Here is a 20,253-nt window from a genome sequence, read left to right as displayed (position 1 = left end):
CAGAAAATTCACCATTCATTCTCATCGGACGAATAATGCATGTCTGGTTCTCATGGCGCCCTAATGCTTCCCTCATCGACCACAGCCGGATACATTTAAGACAATTTATTTGTTCAGTTGCCGCCTTTCGAAACTTACTTCCACTATTTTTATGTACAGTCACCGGCAATATAAATGTATATTGGGGACACCTAAATCCTGAAATACTGGCTCCCCCGCAATGTTTTGGGTTGCCCAACTCTGAGGCGATAGCAGTATTTCCTATTAAAAAGTTGCCTTTGAATGGGCTATTTGCCTTAGAGTTAGGCAACACACACAACACATTACGGAGAAACCAGTATTTCGGGATTGTGTTCCATTTTTATTGTCCGTGACTGTACATATATATTACTTCCTTTTCTTTACCTTTTTAATGGCTTGGAAATCTGCTGCATATGAGGCTTGTGTCCTAATGCTAATCAGAGCTGCAAGAACATTCGGTTGTGTAACGAGGTTTGTGTAGTGCAGTGCTTAGTTTATGCTGATCTAATTTCGCCTAACATTTCAAAGAGAAGCTTATCATCTAGGAATCCGGTGAGATTGCTCATGTCCAGGGCCGGTTTTTTTGGTGGTAATTTTTCAAGAATTTGGTGAAAAATATATAAAATATCGTATTTATAGTTAAAAATATGGCAGTAATTTCGTAGTAATTTTTAATGCCATGCACTTATACATAATGTTACTAAATCAATGAATGATTTTACACAAGGCATAATATTTGCAACATTTATGGGAAAATAAGCTTAAAAATAGTAAATAATAAATTTCACCTTCTGAAAATCAGCCTTACTCACAAGGGAGGTTATCTAAGTGTCCCCCTCCGATTTCCATGAAACTTGGCAGGTGTATAGAAGGGCACAAAGGAAGAAATACGTGTTTTTTTTTGTTTCGGCTAAAAAACTGTTTTAGGGGCCGAATCCCCCCCTCAAATGTCAAGATGAGGACAAATTGAAGTGGGGATCTGACCCGTGTGGCCCCCTCCGATTTCCATGAAACTTGGCAGGTGTATAGAGGAGCCCAAAGGAAGAAATACGTGTTTTTGTGTTTCAGCTAAAATACTGCTTTAGGGAGCAACCCTCCTCCCCCCTCAAATGTCAAGATGAGGACAAATTGAAGTGGAGATTTGACCCCGAAACCACGTAAATGTGGCATAGGATGAACACGCACAATAATTGGAACACACACAGTACAGAACTGTAGGATTGTCGGTACCAAACGCAAGTGCTATCCTGAAGGAAGATGGCGGTTGAAGTTCTGTGCTAATAGTACTTGCAGATACACAAGTGGGACACTTGAGATGTGAAGTGCATATCACTGGCAAACACAGCTCTGTGCTATGTGTGTTCCAATTATATGTGCGTGTTCTTCCTATATGCCATATTTACGTGGTTTCGGGGTCAGATCTCCACTTCAATTTGTCCTCATCTTGAGATTTGAGGGGGAGTTTTGCCCCCTAAAACAGTTTTTTTAGCCGAAACAAAAAAAAAACACTTTATTTCTGCCTTTGGGCCCCTCTATACACCTGCCAAGTTTCATGGAAATCGAAGGGGACAATTAGATAACGTCTATTGTCAGTTATATTTATGTTTTAGAAAAAGTGGAGTGTACAAAACCATCTGTCTCTCATTTATTTTCATTCATGAAACAACATAAAAAATAATAGACTTACGGGTTACTGTTCCTTTCCAAATGATTTGCCATTCCTTTGCAGCCAACATCTTCAAATCGAATATATTTCTTAAAATAAATTTGTAAAAAATTCAATTTTTTCGTTTTTATCGTAAAAATGAAAATGTTCGCAGAAACGGTCAATTTTCGCGAAAATTCGCGACAAAATTACAGTCGTAAATGAGTCACAATTGTGATAAATCGTGCATATACTACTTGCTGCATCTCTCCGTTAAATTTCGCGTTTATCGCTTAAAAAAAAAAAAAAAAAAACAGCTCTGCTCATGCCCCTTCTGTATATCTTACCTGGCCCGCAGCCAGTTTCTTTTATCTGCTGTACTAAACAAAACTCAATCCCTTGAGGGAGCGCCAAGCGGAATTTGATTGAGCTCTAAAATCCTCTAAATTATTATTGTAAACCGAAGTTGTCTGACCGTTTACGTCCAACAACCGCTCTCCATACTTGATGATCTCCTCCTTCGAAGCTACAGTGTGAATTTACTAAGAATTCACAGAAGTCAACTACTGATAAGAAACCGGTTCCTCTTATTTCACAATCTACACCGGCCTTCACGTCTCTTCGGCAGAACACTAGAAATTACACAGTTGAATGTTTTACACTCTCTTTAGTTCCTATCGGAATAAAGTCGCACGACTGCTCACAAAATTGAACACACAGAAAGTTTCTTTATGGAACGCAAAAGAATGATGGGAGAATAAATCGTCAAAAGGATTGTGCCAAAAAGTTTTAGGTGCATTGGCTAATCGAGACAGGACCTACAGTTTTAAAAGGAGGTACGAATGATTGTGGAATGTTCCTCCTGTGGGAATCGAATCCACGACCCGTTGGTTACAATCAGTGGCGGCGATTGGGTCCCAAACCCGGGGGGGGGGGGGGGCAAGGTGCCAAAACTTGGTTGGGAGGCAAAGACAGTACATTTCGCTTTGTATAGATCCACAAAGCTTTCTGAAACCTCGGAAAATATGCGAACTACAGGCTCCCCCGTAACTTTAACTAGCGACACTAGCGCCACTACTCCCGCGTCAGGGTCTCAAATGTCTTGATGGATCTATACATAAGATTTAGCATAGTGCGGGGGCAATAGTGGCGAACAGCCTCGCCGCCACTGGTTACAATGATGGGTGACCAAATAAGGGTAAGGAATGTACAGGCCATGCGTAAAGTCATTGTTTGATTAGTTCGGTATATTTTACTTCACTTTTCTGCCACTTTTGGGTAATCGCGAAGATGAGGATGAGTGATGATTATGATTAAATTGATGAAGGGACACTCACAAAGAACACCATGCCCAGGCCGGAATTCGAACCCGGAACCCTTGGCGTCGCAGCGCGATGTGCTAACCATTCCGCCACGGAGGTCGGCATTAAGTCATTGTGTAACTGTTAATTTGTTGTAATCTATAACGCGACAAAATCGGACATGAGGGTAACAGAGTTACTTGCGTACATTATCGACATGTAACACATAGTAGACTAAAGCCTATGATATACCCAAGGACGTATTTAGGAGGGGGAGGGGTTCTAGGGGCTCTGGACCCCTTCCCCCGAAAGACTTACCAAATACAAAAATTAAATAATGAAAGTGTGTGTTGTTTAACATTTGTTGAATAATCGACGGTTATTTGGTTATTTGCTTCAATTTATTTGAAGGAAGTAAATATTTGGTTTTTATAACTCTTTTATTTAACATTAATTTGATCTTTGTGTGCTTCTAAACAAAAACTAACGTAGTACAATGACTTTTGTTGCATAACTAGAATATCATTATTTTATTGGGAGACGCTTGACACTAAAGTATCCTACCTCACTGTCAAGGGTCCGGACACCCCCCCCCCCCCCTCGAAAGACGTACCAAGCACTAACATAAAACAATGAAAATATACTTGTTTAAAATTTGCTGTATAATCGAGGGTTATTTATTTCCGTCAGTGTCAAAGATATTAATCTGAAACTTTAATTTTCGTCAACTTGATCTAACATTCTTTCTTGTTATTTAATAAATATTCAGTTCTTTATCTATTTGGCACTGATTTCCTTGCCAGCGTAGTTGCTTTCATACAAATTGTAGCGATCTTAACTACACGATTACACATTAATGCAATACTATCAATGCAATATTAATTATTACTATTTTAATTTAATGTAATTATAATATAATTATTTTAATTTAAACATTTATTTTATTATTATTTCTGAGACAGTTGGTTCGGACCCCCCCCCGAAATAAATGTCTAAATACAAAATAATACGAATTTAACGTTTCATGTTCCTGTTTGACCCTTCAGTTTATTGCGTGGTTATTACCCTACATCCAGGAAAGCAGGTTATAATTGAATATGTTACATGAGAAACCCGTGAAGAAATTAAGAAATTATTCGTATTGCCAGGTATTGTGTTAATTTTGTGATTAATACCACTGGAATCTTCCTTCAAGTAATGAAAGCATATATATATATATATATATATATATATATATATATATATATATATATATATATATATATATATATTATGTGCACAAGATAGACGAAAATCTTATTTGTATATTTTCATTGTAGTTACCAGTATATTCTGAAGAATGTGGCACTGTGAAACGGTGGCGCCGCTCTTGTGTAAACAAATAAATGGTTTCGATGTAACTGCAAGAAGTGCGGGAACTTGAAATGGAGCTGAAGTCGTTTGAGCTGTTGTTAATAATAAATTGGTTTAAAATTTCCCTATTTCGCCTAGATTTCAGGTCGCAGCTGTAGTTTGTACACAGATTGATTGTATGCTTTACCTTTATCAGCTCAAATCCTTCTTAAGATTAAACTGCACCACATCGCATTCACCGCAGAATGCTCTCTTCGCTTTCATAAATCGACATGAATTGTCATAGCTAGCTGACAGTAATATTGATGGAATGATCAATTTCTGTAGTCTTAGAACGGGCTTTGCTTACCCAGACCTGCAAGAAGAAGCTGAATACTCTGTCTTCATAATCAGTGTGATACCCAGCTCAATTCCCTCCTAAACGTACGGCCATGAAATTAGGCGGGTGGCAGAAGTTCGCGCTGTTGCCACGTCGGAGCACAACCCCGTGTGTTCGTACGTAGGTTCAAGAGCATGAAAGATCTCGTTGTAGAGTCGGTCTTTGTAATCCATGTGATACAAACTGACAGTATTTGCTCGAAAGGTCAGGCATGACAACTGTATGCCCCGGAGAGAAGTCGGTCTGACGCTAGAACTAGGCAACGCAGCCCGGTTGACGTCACACAGTGCGCGGGAACCAGCGACTTGGGCGTGCGTATAGTCTTCATGGTCATTAGGATGTACGCAGCCTAAATTTACACCCAAGTCCGTCAGTCAGTCAGTATCCGCGAGGAATGTAAATGAAAAAATCGAATGACGTTAATTTGAGGCGTTGGTCTCTGATGGGAGACAGTTTAGATTCTTGGTCTGGTCTCCGGATAGTCTGGTAATTCTCGAGTTCGCGCTAAATTTGAAGCCATTTCGAAGCATGGAAATTTGTTGCGGCTTGATATATTTCCCGTTGCGGTCTCATCTTTTACCATGTTGACAGAAGCCACCGTAGCTCCTGTTGCATTCTCCACATCCCAGCCGTGCTAGAGAGGGCGGGGGTGCATCATTGCTATGATTGGGGCGGCTAATTGTTAGTCGCGGGGAGGGATTCACGCAGCAGAGCCAAATTATTCATCAACTACGCCGAGATACATCTGCTTTTGAGGTGCCGGAGCCGAGATGTCAACTCAAGTCGACTGGGGTGTGTGGATCGATAGTACGTAGAGTGTAGGGGAAGGGCGGGGGGGGGGGGCTGGAAGAAGGGACACGTGTGCGGCGTATGCATTTTGGGAACCCCGTCGCCCTGTCGCGTTCGGCGATTCGCAGCAGACCAAAGTGATCGCCTGGAACGGGAGGCTGCCTATTTCGGGTTTGGTATTGATTCATTGGCTCGGCCTGTCTTCTTCCTTCGCTGCCTCCTTCCTTCGCTGCCTCCCCCCTCCCCCCCCTTCTCTGTGTTGTCACGTGGTACGTACCATAACAGAGAGTATACGGTAGGCAAATTCTTGTCTCTCCCGCAGAGCATTGATTTAATCGTCGTTCTTTTGTCTTCTGGCCTTTTCATCGTGCTTTCGGAGGTTTGCTACACCAATTTCCACCTAATCCTAGTCTCCTTTTGTCATTGGCTGTACTTGTTTCAAATATTTGTGTTTATTCAGTGTAGAGACTCCACCAGAATCTTTCGATTTGTGGGGATGAACAGCCCGGAAATGGTGGTTGCATAATTTAATTACCGTAAATTGTACACTTAACCAGAAATGTAAGATTTATGAACATTTTCGACACATTGCAAATAACGATAAAATTCGAGGTTTTCTTCCAGTGAAGGATCGACCTCCGTGATGGAGTGGTTAACACAGCGCCGCATCAATTTCATTATATGGTCACTCATCCTCTTAGTCGCTCTTACCCAAAAGTGTAAGAAAAGCGACGCTAAATAAAAATACAAACACAGACTTTCAGTGCATTTTTCAACAATTCAATAACATCGCCAAATTCCTCCAATGATACGTTACCACATGAAATTGCAGAATAAAATAGAAAGTAAAGTGCTCCCCTGTGCTATGCACCACGCCATAAACGCGTATAGGGGGTGTGGAGTTAGGGCCCCATACTTTCTTGATCACGGCCGAAGGTGGGGGTGATGTGATCAGCACCACACCCCTGGCCGCCTTTACCCCCCCCCCCCAGAGTTTCCTCCAGGTAACCCTGCCGGGGATTGAACCCGGATCTCTCGCATGGTAGTCGGACGCCATAACGATTGAAATCGCAGAGGGCGTGTCGAATGGTAGTGAGAGGTTCATCAAAAGTATTAAACTTTCAGTGGAGGGATTGCAGAGTGTAAGTGTCTGTCGGAATACTTGAACCACACTCTTTGAATTTCAACAAGAATTTACCGAGTTTATGATTCACTTTAATTAATTATGCGTGACAGAATAAAATGTGTATATTGTTTCAGTTCCTTCGTCTTACTTAACAAGTCTCACTGTCTAGGCCAGTGCGCTCTAGCATTGAAAAATAGAAATGGATGACATTTTGCATAGTCAATGGGAGTTTCAATGGAAAGTCGTATAAATAACTTACATTCATGATATAATTTTTAATATTTATGATTCTTCAAATATGGATTGGAGAATAGGCTGAAAAAGGTGACGACAAGTGGGATGAGAGGCAATTGTCTGGCTTGTCCTCCCGTTTCGCCTTATTTCGTTTTCACCTCCCCCAATAGAATTTCAAATGATTTATGTGACACGAACTTTCTAAGGCGAAACGGGATATCCCATTTCGCCTTACGCACAAAAAATTCCCATCTGGGAATATTATCGACTTGAAGGATAATTCATGATGGGAGCGCAGAGCTTGTGACGTTGCCTACCTTGGTTCCTATTGTCCTGTCGGTTAGGTTAGGTTAATAATACCTCAATAATAATGACCCTTCATGTCGATAATATTCACTGGTGGAAATTTTTTTGTGTGTAAGGCGAAATGGGATGTCCCGTTTCGCCTTAGAAATTTAGTGTCACATAAATCATTTGAAATTCTATTGGGGGAGGTGAAAACGCAATAAGGCGAAACTGGCCCTAATCTTATCTGGATAACAAATACTGTCGTGTTTAAATTGCAGAAGTGTTTATGTAAGATAGGTAGAAAGATGTGTATATTATTTTGAGCGTGTGGCTCGGGGGATCATTCCCTTCTTCCCCTCATTTATCTGCCTGTCTCTCCATGTAGTTCCGCGCAGCCGAATGGGTACCCAACCCTCTTGTCTTCTGTGCGAGCGGTACGTGGGCCGATCCCTGTGTTCACATTTTGAGCTTTTTACCCATATAGTTCCTTTCTTCAGAAACAAAAGGCGTTGGCAGAATTCCCCCCCCCCCCGGGGTGGGGGGTGGGGTTGGATCTAGAATCCATTATATACAGTATGTCCCGATTTATTTCCATTTCTCGTGGCTGAGAGTTGATAATATAAATAAATTCAGTCAGTGTATGAAACACAAACTTGCAGTTTTAATGATTGCCCAGAAATCGGACTTTGAATAATATTTACTCATATACAGCCGTTGCTAGATACTATGCCTTGAGCGAAGATAGAATTCAGCGAGTTCACCAGGATTATTTTTAGAGGAAGAAAGTTGCGGTTGGTGATGCATCATCTTGAGCGTAAAAAAACAGCGGCGATGGGACTGGATGCGCTGTCCACGCGTCACCAAATGAAGAAGCCGCTTGACAGGCTTCTTCCCTCAGAGGACTCTTGCGCTATGGATTTAGGATGACAAATATTTCCACACAGAATGATGTGAGTATACATAGGAAGGGGAATATTGCCACTTATCCTCCTAGCCCACCCTGTATACATAAACATTTGCAACTGTAAATATATATATATATATATATATATATATATATATATATATATATATATATATATTCTCTCACGCCCCTAAACAAAACCGTTCTGCATGTCGCGGGTTCATGATTCAGTGGACGGAAACTGGGTCAGCCGCAAAGTCGGCCTTCTCCGGCAGGCTATTGAGGTCAAGAGGGGAAATTCCGCCATTCGAGCGTATTTTTGGGATTGCTGCAAAAGATGGATTTTGCTCTGTCGGTAAGCAGGGCAGTGTTTTGCTTGGAACAAAGTTACAGTCGGTGATGAGATACTTTAATCTATGTAAACAACATGGCGACCAGCGTTACTTTAAGAACAAATACTCCAGAAGCGGGTTAGAATTATCTTGCGTTTTCGATTTGCTGGGAAAAAAGCCTCGCATCCTTGATAAAACTCCAACAACAATATGTGAAGTATTCTGTTGATTAAGTGACAGAATATACTACTTTTCACCATTTGCCCCTCGCCCTTTTATCCTTTTCAAACATTTTATACTTGGAGGAACCTGCAAATGTTTGTTCTGATCCAGCATTATTCAGAACAACATTGTAATCATAAACATATATATTTTCAGTGTTATACATAAGTCAGTTGACTTGTTTTTGATTTGTTTAGTTCATTTATTTTTACTTCGCTTTTCTGCCAGTTTTGGCTTTTTGCAACGATGAGGATGAATTGTGATGAGATGGATGAAGGGACAATCACAAACATATAGGGACGACGCAACCGAACCCCACAGAGGATTATACTGGCCGTGAATCCATACGCCAGAGCCTCGATAGTCTGCAAAATGCAGACCAGGGAGCACTAAGTCGTAAATCAGTTTACACTAGCAGTTATTCACCTCTAGTCACTTGACAAGGGCAGCAACTATTTGAGGTTATGCTATTGTTACAGTGTACGCAACTATCATTTGCAATACATATTATCTGTGTGACTTTGTTTGTAAGCAAATAATAAAACATGTTTACATTAATAATTAATTATTGCCAACTGACTTGTGGGCCACTCTGTATATCCTTTATATTTCCGTAAGTTACGTTTTCCCATGACCTGGTTGCATCCATCCTTTAACTAGGGTTCGAACCTGGAACCTCTGGCGGAACGGAAAGAAACTATTTCTCAGAAGTCACGTGGTTTAGTTTACATTGGCTGCATTCGGTCAGTAGAGAATAGGTAATTGTTGGGTGATAGGATCGACACCACATCTACTCCTCAAGGTCATTCGCTGATGGGAGGTTGACAAGTCCCACAGCCGCTTATTGAGGGACGACCATGCTAGGAATCGAACCCGAGTTTCGAGAACCACTCTTCAACACCTCTAATGTATGAGTGGACAGGATGCTTGGTGTTTTCGCTTCCCTACAACTTTTTGGCTGGTCGTTGAATAAAAATTAATGTGGAATCACACAGAACTGGATTTCCAAGTGGAAATGCCCTAGTTTGCGCTGGACTGGCTACCTGGCTGGAAACGATGGCTGCCGGGCTGGCTGCTAGACTGCTTTTGACGAGTACCGTCTTCTAACTGCAACTGGCTTTTCTGCTAGATTCTGTGGTATCAGAAAATCAGAACGAGAGTTTGGTTATGTGAAGATAATCTGGGAGTTTAACAAGGAAAAGAGTATTTTGTCTTTGATTTCCGAGTGTTCTTTTTGTTCGCTGTTCGATGAAAGAAAAGGTAACGGAGATGAGGGGCATTCTTGTTCATTAATATTTAGTTATTTCTCCAAAGGTATTAGATTTGTGCGCGGCAGATGGGATTATAAGATAATGAAAGTTTGATTTTTCAGCCATTCTTCTATAACGTTCTTCCTCAAGTCGCTCGTCTGCGCGATGCCTCGTGGGAACAAAAGTATTCAGACAAGTACGGCAACGAGTATCGTGTGAGGCGAAAACTAGCAGACGAGCAAGTACCACACAACTAGTACAAGTCCAACTGGGAAATCTAGCCTCGTGTAATTCAGGCATTAGATGAAATTGATGCAGGGACAGTTAACCGCAGCTGGAGCTGGAACTCGGAATCTTGGATGGCGAGTTCGTCAGTTCACCACCCAACACGTCAACTCGTGCAGTTATCGTTCTGTGGACGACAAACGATACCGTTACGATTGTGTTTTCACCAGCCGTTCGACCAAAGGCAGCCGATAGACAAGGTGACAAGCTCGAGCAACGGATTTTGGCGACATCGAGTTTACGACTTTGTGAAAGCGTTGGGCGACCCACGGAGCAGAGAAATTTCGCTTGCTGGTGACCCAGATTCCTTACCACGCAAGGTGTAAAAGAACAATATATTTGCCAAGCGGAATTGTTGCTAATTTTCCCCTGGTTTTTGAACTTCGCGGATCCACCGAATTACACAGTGTGGCATGTGAAACCTATCTCTAGTACCGCTTACCCTTCATTCCCTTATACACTACCGATAATCCTACCTGAGCATAAAGTGGACATCGTAACAGGCTAATATTTTCCAGGCGGTATTTTGAAAATTCATGGCGCCTCCGTAGCGCGAGTACGTGGTTTTGATCGAGTTGTTTATTTTAAGTCCGCTTTATGCACAGAAAGGCTAATTGGGGCTGGACCTACAGTTTAAAGTGGGATCCGAACCACTATGTGCCTCCATCGGACATCGAACGCGGGACCCCTTGATCACAAGGCGACGACGATAGCACTGCGCCATCGGGGAAGCTGTGAGTGCGTGGGAATGAGGGGGTGGGGTAACGTGAGAATTGGAAATGGGGTCAAGTGGCATTCTGTTTTCGACAGATCCTTGAATATCAGGCACGTTTATGTATGGACTACCATGTGAACAATTTCCCAAAATTACTTTTCCCCTCTTTAGTAGGGAAAACTTAGCACCGTCTCGATTTATAAACACCCGTCGGTCTCGAAAGGGAAGTCCGAGTCTATACTCGAATCCATAAACGTAACTTGGGACCTATGTTCGGTGGGGCGAGGATTCCTATCCCATAAAAATAGCGTAAAATACTATTTTGCTAAATTAACCATTGCATTTGTGAATTCATAAAAAATACTCATTACTATGTCCAAGGAGGTTAATAAAAGTACCATTAACTTTTAAATATTAGTAAACCTAAAAATTTTGTGGGACCCCCGCCAAGTTATGCCTATGCTCGAATCCCGAAATACATGCAATGGGTCACCACACAGACTTAGGCTGCATGTAGAAGTAATTAAGGCAAACAACCTTTCTTAATTATTTTTTTTTACTTTTCGTTTCGATGTTACGAACCCTCCAAAATGGTATTTATCTTCACAGTGTATATACAACCACACAGTACAGGTTCACACCACTAACGAATTGACTTTGCAATAATTAAACTACAAATAACTGTTTGCTATGTCCAAGGACTCTCATAGTAAAGTATAATAATGCTAATAATAATAACCCGTGGCTCTACAGCCCGTAAGGGTCTGGGCCTATCTCCCTACTGCTAGGCCCCTCCCACAATCCATACTTACTTTGCACAATCCTACCTAGTAGGGGTCCTGGGTTCGATACCCGGTAGAGGCACAAGTGGTTCGGATCCCACTTTAAACTGTAGGTCCAGTCCCGATTAGCCTTACTGTGCATAAAGTGGACTTAAAACACCAAATCAACCAACAATCCTACCTAGAGGTGTGGAGATCTTCAACCAATAATGGGGTGATGTTTGGTCAGCACGTCGAACCCCCAGCCGTTGTAGGAGATATCCGTGACCGGGTTACGCTACTCACTCGTAGCTCCCTAATTTCCTCACGATGGTGGGTTGCCAATTACACAGGCCGAAAACCCAGAGACTGAACCCATGGCGTCCCACAGCGCCTTAGACCGCACGGCCACGGAGGAGGACAGTAAAGTAGAATTGGTTTGAGTAAGTTTAAATCTGGGACGACGCCGATATTAATTTCTAAGTTTCGTTCTTTCCCGATTTTTACAAGTCTCCCTACTACTCACACTCGTAATTTTGGAGTGGGTGTAGAAATGATTGTGATCACTGCATGAATTTGTAGAAGCAATGGACAATCATTTGGACTAGAGAACACAAACTAATGTATACAGGGTGATTCATATAAAACTGACATATTCCATTACCAATAATATTGGTAATATATTCACATATATGTGAAGAATGAAGCTAGCAACAAGTTAATGCATCTGAAATGCAGCATAGATATTGTAGTTCAATAAACTTAATGTTCTCCTCTTCCCGATAGCACACCTGGTCATGTCGTAACCATGTTCCTAGCCGTTCGCTGGGGGTATGCTGTTGACAACACTGGTGATTTCGTTTTGAACGCTCTCCTTCAATTAGTTCAATGTCCAGGGCGGAGCATTCACTTTTTCCTTAATATACCCCCACAGAAAGAAGCCTGGTAGTGTCAAACCAGGATGTCTTGGTGACCACAAGTTTAAGGAAATGCTCCATGGACTCATTTGATGTATGGCACCATTCTGTTGAAAATACCCTTGCTGTAGCTCCATGTCATTTAATTGCTCAACAAGCACCATGAATATTCTTAGTGTGTACTGCATGTTCACAACGACTGGGGCAATGTGGCGACGACAGCTACCAAATCCTGCTCAGCTGCACTCTCTCGAGAATATGAATCTTTCAGCTGTCCCGCGTCATCTAAAAGTAACAGGGGCATTACAATGTAGTCCCGTTGAAATAAAACGAGAAAGAAATGTGTTAGTTTTACATGAATCACCCTGTATTTTATGCATTCTCCACTCAGATCCACAATAATAACGTGTTACGAAACTACGAATACACAGAAATCTGGAATCAGTTTTGGGGTGCTCATTCAAATACGTCAGGGCGCATAAAAAAAAGTTATAAATGCTTGAAATTGAGACGTCAAACTAAGTGACCATTTGAATATTTTCGAGGTACGTGCCTGGCAGGACACTATGCACCTTCGAAGTGTCACAATTCGACTCACTCCATGCGTTTTTGTGAGGTGACATTGGTAGTTTGCGCAGTTTGTTGCCTGTTACGAAGTTACGGACTCGCCTTGTGAATATCAAGGTCCAAATTTGTTGTGTAAACACTCATTGCTCTTAGTTAGAAAAAAAGGGCAGTGCAAAATAGAAACATGTAGATAACTGACGAAGTTAGCCATGACGTAACGAGAGTCATGTGAAAGGCAGCACGTGTCGGAGCCAATCGGATAATTACGATCTTAACAGAAACACGGTAACAGCTTTGTAATTACTTTTATCTCGCTGATATTGGCGATGTTGTCAGATTGAAAACTGATTTGCAACCTTCTTTTCTAGACGAGTGAAGGAACGTCGTTTTGATTTTTTAGAATGTTGACAAGTGTTTGGAAGTGACTATAACGATAAAGTAATCGAGTTACTTTTGCAGTTTTTCTTTTCCACATGGAAGGAAATTTTCTTCGGCCGAATTTTTGCATTATCTTAAACCATATGTTCTCCTCAAATAGGGGCTAGTTAACAATTATTAAAAATTGCAAGAAAATGTTATAATCTTTGTCAATGGGAATGTTACTTTTCCAGTACTTTGGACCGTAATTACATTAATACAATCGTCGTTACTTTGCGGTACTTTGATGAAGTCGGAAGTTCTTGAGGGATTTGTTTACACTGGGAGAATATAGACAGATGTGATAGTTGCGTAATTACTTATTGTATGACAAGTAATTGTAGCACTTACTTTTTTGAGTAAGGCACCCAACTGAACATTTCAGTTCTTGGTTCAACGGTAATTAGCAAAATTATGATTTCGGGGGTGAACAAGGTTGAACATTTTCAAGTCTAGGAATTTGCTTTTTTTAAAAAATACATGAGGTGAACTGCATTTTAATTAAAAATCAATGTATATGTTTTTTCATGATTGTCAGTGAAAGAAAGAACAGCCCGCTTTAAATTAATGCATGGGGCACGTTATACAAGTGTGTCTCAAAAGTCACTATTTTGAAAAATAATTGGAATTACAAAAAGAAATTACATGACAATTTGTATTTAAAGGAATATGCCGCAATTAATTTGTGCTCCACATGGCGACCACCAGTATATCTACAGAGCTCAAGGCAATAAGCCAAACATTCACTTTCGTTCCCATTAAGAAAATTTCTTGGTTTCTTGTGTCTCCGAATGCGACATTGTGTTGATTTTCCTTTCCACATGTGTGGAAGGTCGCTTCATCACTGAACAGAATTTTGATGATTAAATCGGCACTTCTTCCTCGTTCATCATCAGTGTATGGGTTTGAAATGAAAAGTTTAATAATTACACCATTTTGACACAAACCAATTAATGTTTTGGAAATACACAAATTTGTACTTTATAATACCATAGCATTAAAAAAAAAAAAAAGCTGTTACATAGATAGTGACTTTTGAAACACCCTACCCTGTATATTATCTAGAATCAAGTAACTGTAACTTGGTCACTATTAAACGGTAACTTTCCTAGCATGTTTGATATAAATCTTTGTAAATATTTGAGTTTACTGATGGACATTATACTTTACTTCACCCTCAGAAGGCAAAGGTTCGAGAACTCATACTCTGATCAGTATATTTTTGTGATAATTTTTTTAAGGCTTTCAAATGAAATTGTGATGATTAGATTATCTTGTGCATATCAACAAGAAATATTTCATCAGTGTGCATGTAAGAGCAAGAGTAATTTCGAATGGGAAGGCCTGTCAAGAAGAAATCATGATAATTAAGAAAGAAAACAGAAATAAACCTTACCATTTTTTTATGCGATTCTCTCTTTACATTTAAAACAAGTCTGAACTCATTGTGAATATTGGGGAATGTTGCAAATGTGTAGTACTCTCTCCTCCCAAAGTCTGTACCTATGATTGGGAACCCTGACAATAATAATAAAAAAAATGAAACGTGACCAAATACGAACTCTAAAAACCCACTCTTAATGTGTAAGGAAAAATCAAGGCCTCTTAAATGTCAGTCTTTTTTTTTTAAAAAAAAAAGTAAATATGTAAACAAACCGTTCCTGAAATTTTCTTTCTTTTGTTACAGCACCCACTTGTCATTCTCCTTCGCATTCTTCGTGCATGGGGAAAGCACGGTGTGTACGAGCATGGATGTCCGACAGCACCCGCCAGTGCGCAAGCTCACACGCCAGCACTTGGTGGCGGCTCAAGGCTCTTCATCAGGGGTACCAGGTAGGTATTTTATACATATTCAGCAAATCCTTTCCATAAAAGTATAATCCTCTTTTTATGTGTGTATAATTCTTCTTCTTCTAACTCAGGGGTAGACAAAACTAAATATAATCCACGTGTCAGCTTCTTTTTCTCAGGAGCCAGCTTCTTCTTCTCTCTCTTTTTTTGTTTCTCCAAATGCGGGCTAAGAAAGCCATAACTCCAACTAAGATAAGCTATGAAATGTGATCTTAAACCTTTAATTTATTAATCAATACAAGATTGGATTAAAAGTAATTAATTCTTGGATGGGAGTGGCTTTTCTAAAGGAGGCTCAACTGGTAACAGCATGAATAACTATGAAATACATTCTAATATATGGCCACCTCTACCATATTGCTCCAGATTTTAAAATTTGACTAGCATCAGTGCAAAAGTGTATAATGATATGTTTACTAGTCTGATTTAATGATACACGTGATACAGAATGCACATAAACTTTAAGAAACACGTACTGTACTCGTTATATTAATAAAATAAGAAAAAAAAACGTAATGGGAATTTCCATAATTGAACTCGAAATATTGGAAAGATTTTTTAGACTGTTAAAGAAATGTGATCTATTCATTTGCTTGAAATGCATTCTCTTACAGTATCTGAACAAACTGTTGTTCATGACTGGTACAGATTTGAGAACTCATTTTTGTTTTTTAGTTATTCTCGGCCCGTTTGGTTTGTCTGGAACACTCACCGGACAAGCTTACAAGATGGACAATCAAACGCAACGACTTCTAGAGGAGTGGCGGCAGTTTTATCCAATCGATAGCAAGTACTTCAATCGTGATGGCAACGTAGATGCAAGCATGCTACCTCCAGCAGTGGAAGTTATTGTAGGTGAGTAGTAGTGTCTTAATGGGACTCTCTTGACACTGTAGTGTTAATGCTGTCCTCTTGTAATAAATGGTCCCAGGTGTAAAGTACATTGCAGAGTACTTCTGTTCCTACTCTAAACTAGAAGTCAAGTGTATTGATTACGATTAATCTGCCCTATCCTTACTTTATATTAGGGATTTACCAATATGAAATTTTGGATGATGCCCATAAATTACCAATATAAAATTCCAAATGATTCATTGACCTCCTTAATAAATGTATATTACCTGATGAACCAAACTTTTGCAATGCAAAGGAAGCTGCACTTTTAAACATTTACTTAAAGAATAAAGTACCAAATGGAGATTATATGTTTATATCCATAAAAATTGTAGCAAAATGACAGTGTTGCACTAAATTGTAATGCATATATATGTTGAATCAGTAATTTTCACCAACATGCCTATATCAGCCGATACTGATGGAGTACCGGGGCCTCCCCAATGGCGCAGGGGTAGCATCATAGCCTTGTAATCAAGGTGTCCCGGGTTCGATACCTGGTGGAGGCACAAGTGGTTTGGATCCCACTTTAAACTATATGTCCAGTCCTGATTAGCCTTACTGTTCATAAAGTGGACTTAAACACAAAATCAACTCAACTGATAGAGTACCGATTAATCTGTTTCAGCCCTGGTATATCTGCTCAGACAAAGTTTTATCTGATCTGTGAAGTTGCACAGGTATTACTATCAATTGATAGTGACATGCATACTGTTCTTTTGGCTGAAACATGAAATGTAATATTCCTAGTTAATCTCATTGTAGCATTTTGTTACAAAATAATGTGAAATGATGTGCAAACCTCAAAAAACGAACTCATATTTGACAACACCCTTTCTGGAGTTCATAATTGTGTAAGTTATGCATAATTCCTATAACGTTGATTAAAGCAAAATATGGGATATAAAAATATGAAGTCTCTTTGGAAAGTTCAGTTGAAAACTAAAGTTTTAAAACTATTCAGCCTTCTTTTGCCAACGAAGTACTTCCCCCAATGGTACATACACACAGCTACCAAGTTTTTTTCTAATTGTGAAAGCATTTGTAGAATGCTTCCTTTGAGATACAGCACAGTGTTGTTCGCAATTTTTTCTTAATCTAGTCAATAGATTCAAAACATCAACCCTTCAATACCATTTCCATTTTGGAGAATAGAAAGAAGTTTTATTGTATTAGATCTTGTGAATAAGCAGGTTGAGGAAATACTCTGGTCTTGTGTTTCACCAAAACTAACAGATTAATGGTGCTGTGTGTGTGCAGGGGCATTGTCAAAATAGAGCTGCCACCAATCATCCCCTCCTCAAATTTCGGATCTTTGAACATGCAGGTCTTCAGCCACCTCATAAGGGTTGGAACGAATGAGTTCTGTAACTTCTGCCACACTTTCCATCAGTTTTGGATGGTGGCAGTTGTCATGAAGAAGGATCATTGTGAAGACTAAAGTTGTTGAAGAAAATAATGTGATTTTGTTTAAAAGCATACATTATACACAAACAGCATGGAAAAAGGCACCGAAATTGGTATCTAGTAATGGACTCCTTCCTGGAGTCATCATCTGTGGCTGTAATTTGTGATTGGATTGCAGATAGTACATTACATTATGGGAGTCAAAATATCACAATTTCTACTAGTAGGAGTTGTGATAGCAATGAAAGAAGCGGAAATGAAAAATGCATGCTGAAGCAATGCAGAAGACTAGTGGGAAATGAAAGAGTTTGTTAGTAACTTTTTTCACACATCAAAAACCAGCAAATAATAATGAAAGGTTTTACCTTACAGTAATTATATTATTTTTGAAAGGGAGTTGTGTGTTGTATGAAATATCTTTGTGTAGGGTGTTTCACTTGCTCTCGGCCCCTGATTTTCACATATAAAAATCAAACTGTTTGTCATAATGTAGTGAAATTTACTACGGTGTATGAGAAGCATGCTGTCACAAGTAGCTGCCATTAGCATCAATGACATCACCATGCTTCCCACACTCCAAGGTATGTCCGTAGCAAATTTCATTATATTATGACCAATAGTTTGATTTTTGTAAGTGAAAATCAGTGGCCAAGAATGAGGGAACACCCTGTACAATAATAAAACCTATTTTAATCTTCATAAAAACATTAGTTTTATGTTCAATAAAATAATGCGTGCAGGCTAGCTACAAGGATATGGAAGCTAATTTATCGCCTTTTACTAGTTTCCACCCATGAGGTTTGTAACATTAGGCCCGTAGTGCTAGTAGCTCCTGTTAGCATGCTAATGCAAATTTTTAGCAATTTTCCAGACAAATCCCATTCGTATATTAATGAACGCTAACAATGTGTCTTCAACTCTGGTGAGAAATCGTCGTGGCGATCAATCAGCGCTGGTGTCCCCCACGGAACCATCCTCGGTCCAATCCTCTTCTCTCTGTACATTAACCATATTCCTGACGCACTCGAACACTGCAAATATCACATCTATGCAGATGATGTTCAGCTGTATTTGTCCTTTCCTCCAAAGAATATTGAAAATTCAATTCGCGATATAAATTATGATCTGAACAAAATCAGTACTTGGTCAGCTAATCATGGGCTACTAATTAATTCTTCGAAAACCCAAACTATTATTATAGGTTCACAAAAAAAGCTTTCCGTGTTTGAAATTTCATCGCTCCTGCCCATAATGGTCTTAGGGAAAGCTATTAAATTAAGCAAAACAGCCAAAAATCTGGGCGTAATGTTTAATCAGCATCTCTCATGGTCAGATCACGTAAATTTAACTAGTAACAGAGCCTTCGCTGCATTACACGCTCTTGTTCGGCTTAAGCATTTTCTACCCGCTAGCATTAAAATCAAACTGGTGCAAGCACTTGTTTTTCCACACTTCGATTACTGCGATTCTGTCTATTCCGAACTACCAGATGATCTCGCTCAACGTCTTCAACGAGTACAAAACACCTGCGTCCGCTTTATTTTCGATCTGAAATATAGGGACCATTTATCAGTTTTCTTTACAAAGCTAAATTGGCTCAAATTAATTGATCGGCGAAAGGTACACAACCTCACCCTTCCCTATAGGGCAATCAGTTCAAAGGAACCGGCTTATCTCTCGAGCAGATTCTCAATGCTTTCCGAATCACACAGCCTTGACACCAGATCATGAGGGAGAACTCAACTACTCATCCCCTTTCATAACTCAAATTTTTATTCAAAATCTTTCACCGTTTCTACTTCTCATCTTTGGAACTCACTGCCCCTCGAAATCCGGAACTCACCTTCAGCCTATGTCTTTAAGACGCAATTAAAACATTTTTATTGGGTACAAATAGTTAGCACATTATAATTTAGTGATAAATTGAATACAGTTAAGCACAGAAAAACACTGAAAACCCTTATTCACCTTAATATTTCAAATCCCTGAATAATGTCATGAATATCTGGTTGTGTGTGTATGTGTATGTGTGTGTTTTGTTGTATGCTCGTGAGTATAGGTTAGGTTTTTATTCCCGTATGTATTTTTTACTTATCCTTTTTTTGTAATTTTTTCTTCGTAATTTTATATTTATCTTTATTTTAATATTTACCTTTCTATGTAATGGTTTAAATGTTGTTGTAAACATGGTTAAGTGGTAGAAAAGGCTACAAAGCCTTAACTTTGCCATGATAAACAAGACACAATAAATAAATAAATAAATAATGTAAACCTGAATTTCTTCTTCATACTGAAATTTTGAATTTTTTTAAATTTACGACAAATGTGTGTGTATTGATCAATCATGAGCCCTGATTGTTTAAAAAAAAAATCTAATTTAGCTAATGTTGCAGTTTATTGCTTGTAAGCCAAAGCGCTCAGAGCTATTTTTATTAATAAATGTGTTCTCTCTTTTTTTTTTTAGGTGGAGTTAAAATGAGGTATCCATCATGCTATGTTCTGGTAACAGATATGGATGATTCATCTTCATCTTCGAATGCACTGCAGCCTGTTGGTTCATCAGCGGCCATCAGTGGAAAGGTCGCAGCAGGTAAC

The 20,253-nt window shown here is 39.6% G+C and overlaps 1 protein-coding gene across 2 annotated transcripts in view; it reads left to right on the top strand.

Moving 5' to 3' along the window:
- Window positions 1-20,253, top strand: part of skd (mediator complex subunit skuld) — a 197,359-nt gene that overhangs the window by 108,921 nt on the left and 68,185 nt on the right. For both annotated transcript variants that reach the window (XM_083124191.1, XM_083124189.1), the window contains exons 5-7: window positions 15,194-15,339; window positions 16,033-16,212; window positions 20,123-20,248. In XM_083124191.1, coding sequence (XP_082980317.1) covers window positions 15,194-15,339; window positions 16,033-16,212; window positions 20,123-20,248 — 452 coding nt within the window. The remainder of the gene's footprint in view (window positions 1-15,193; window positions 15,340-16,032; window positions 16,213-20,122; window positions 20,249-20,253) is intronic.

Source organism: Lepisma saccharinum, chromosome 6, assembly GCF_977018435.1.
Source record: "Lepisma saccharinum chromosome 6, izLepSacc3.1, whole genome shotgun sequence".
Lineage (NCBI taxonomy): Eukaryota > Metazoa > Arthropoda > Insecta > Zygentoma > Lepismatidae > Lepisma > Lepisma saccharinum.
Note: the sequence above shows the minus strand (reverse complement) of the source record. Positions and strands in the feature narration are given on the sequence as shown.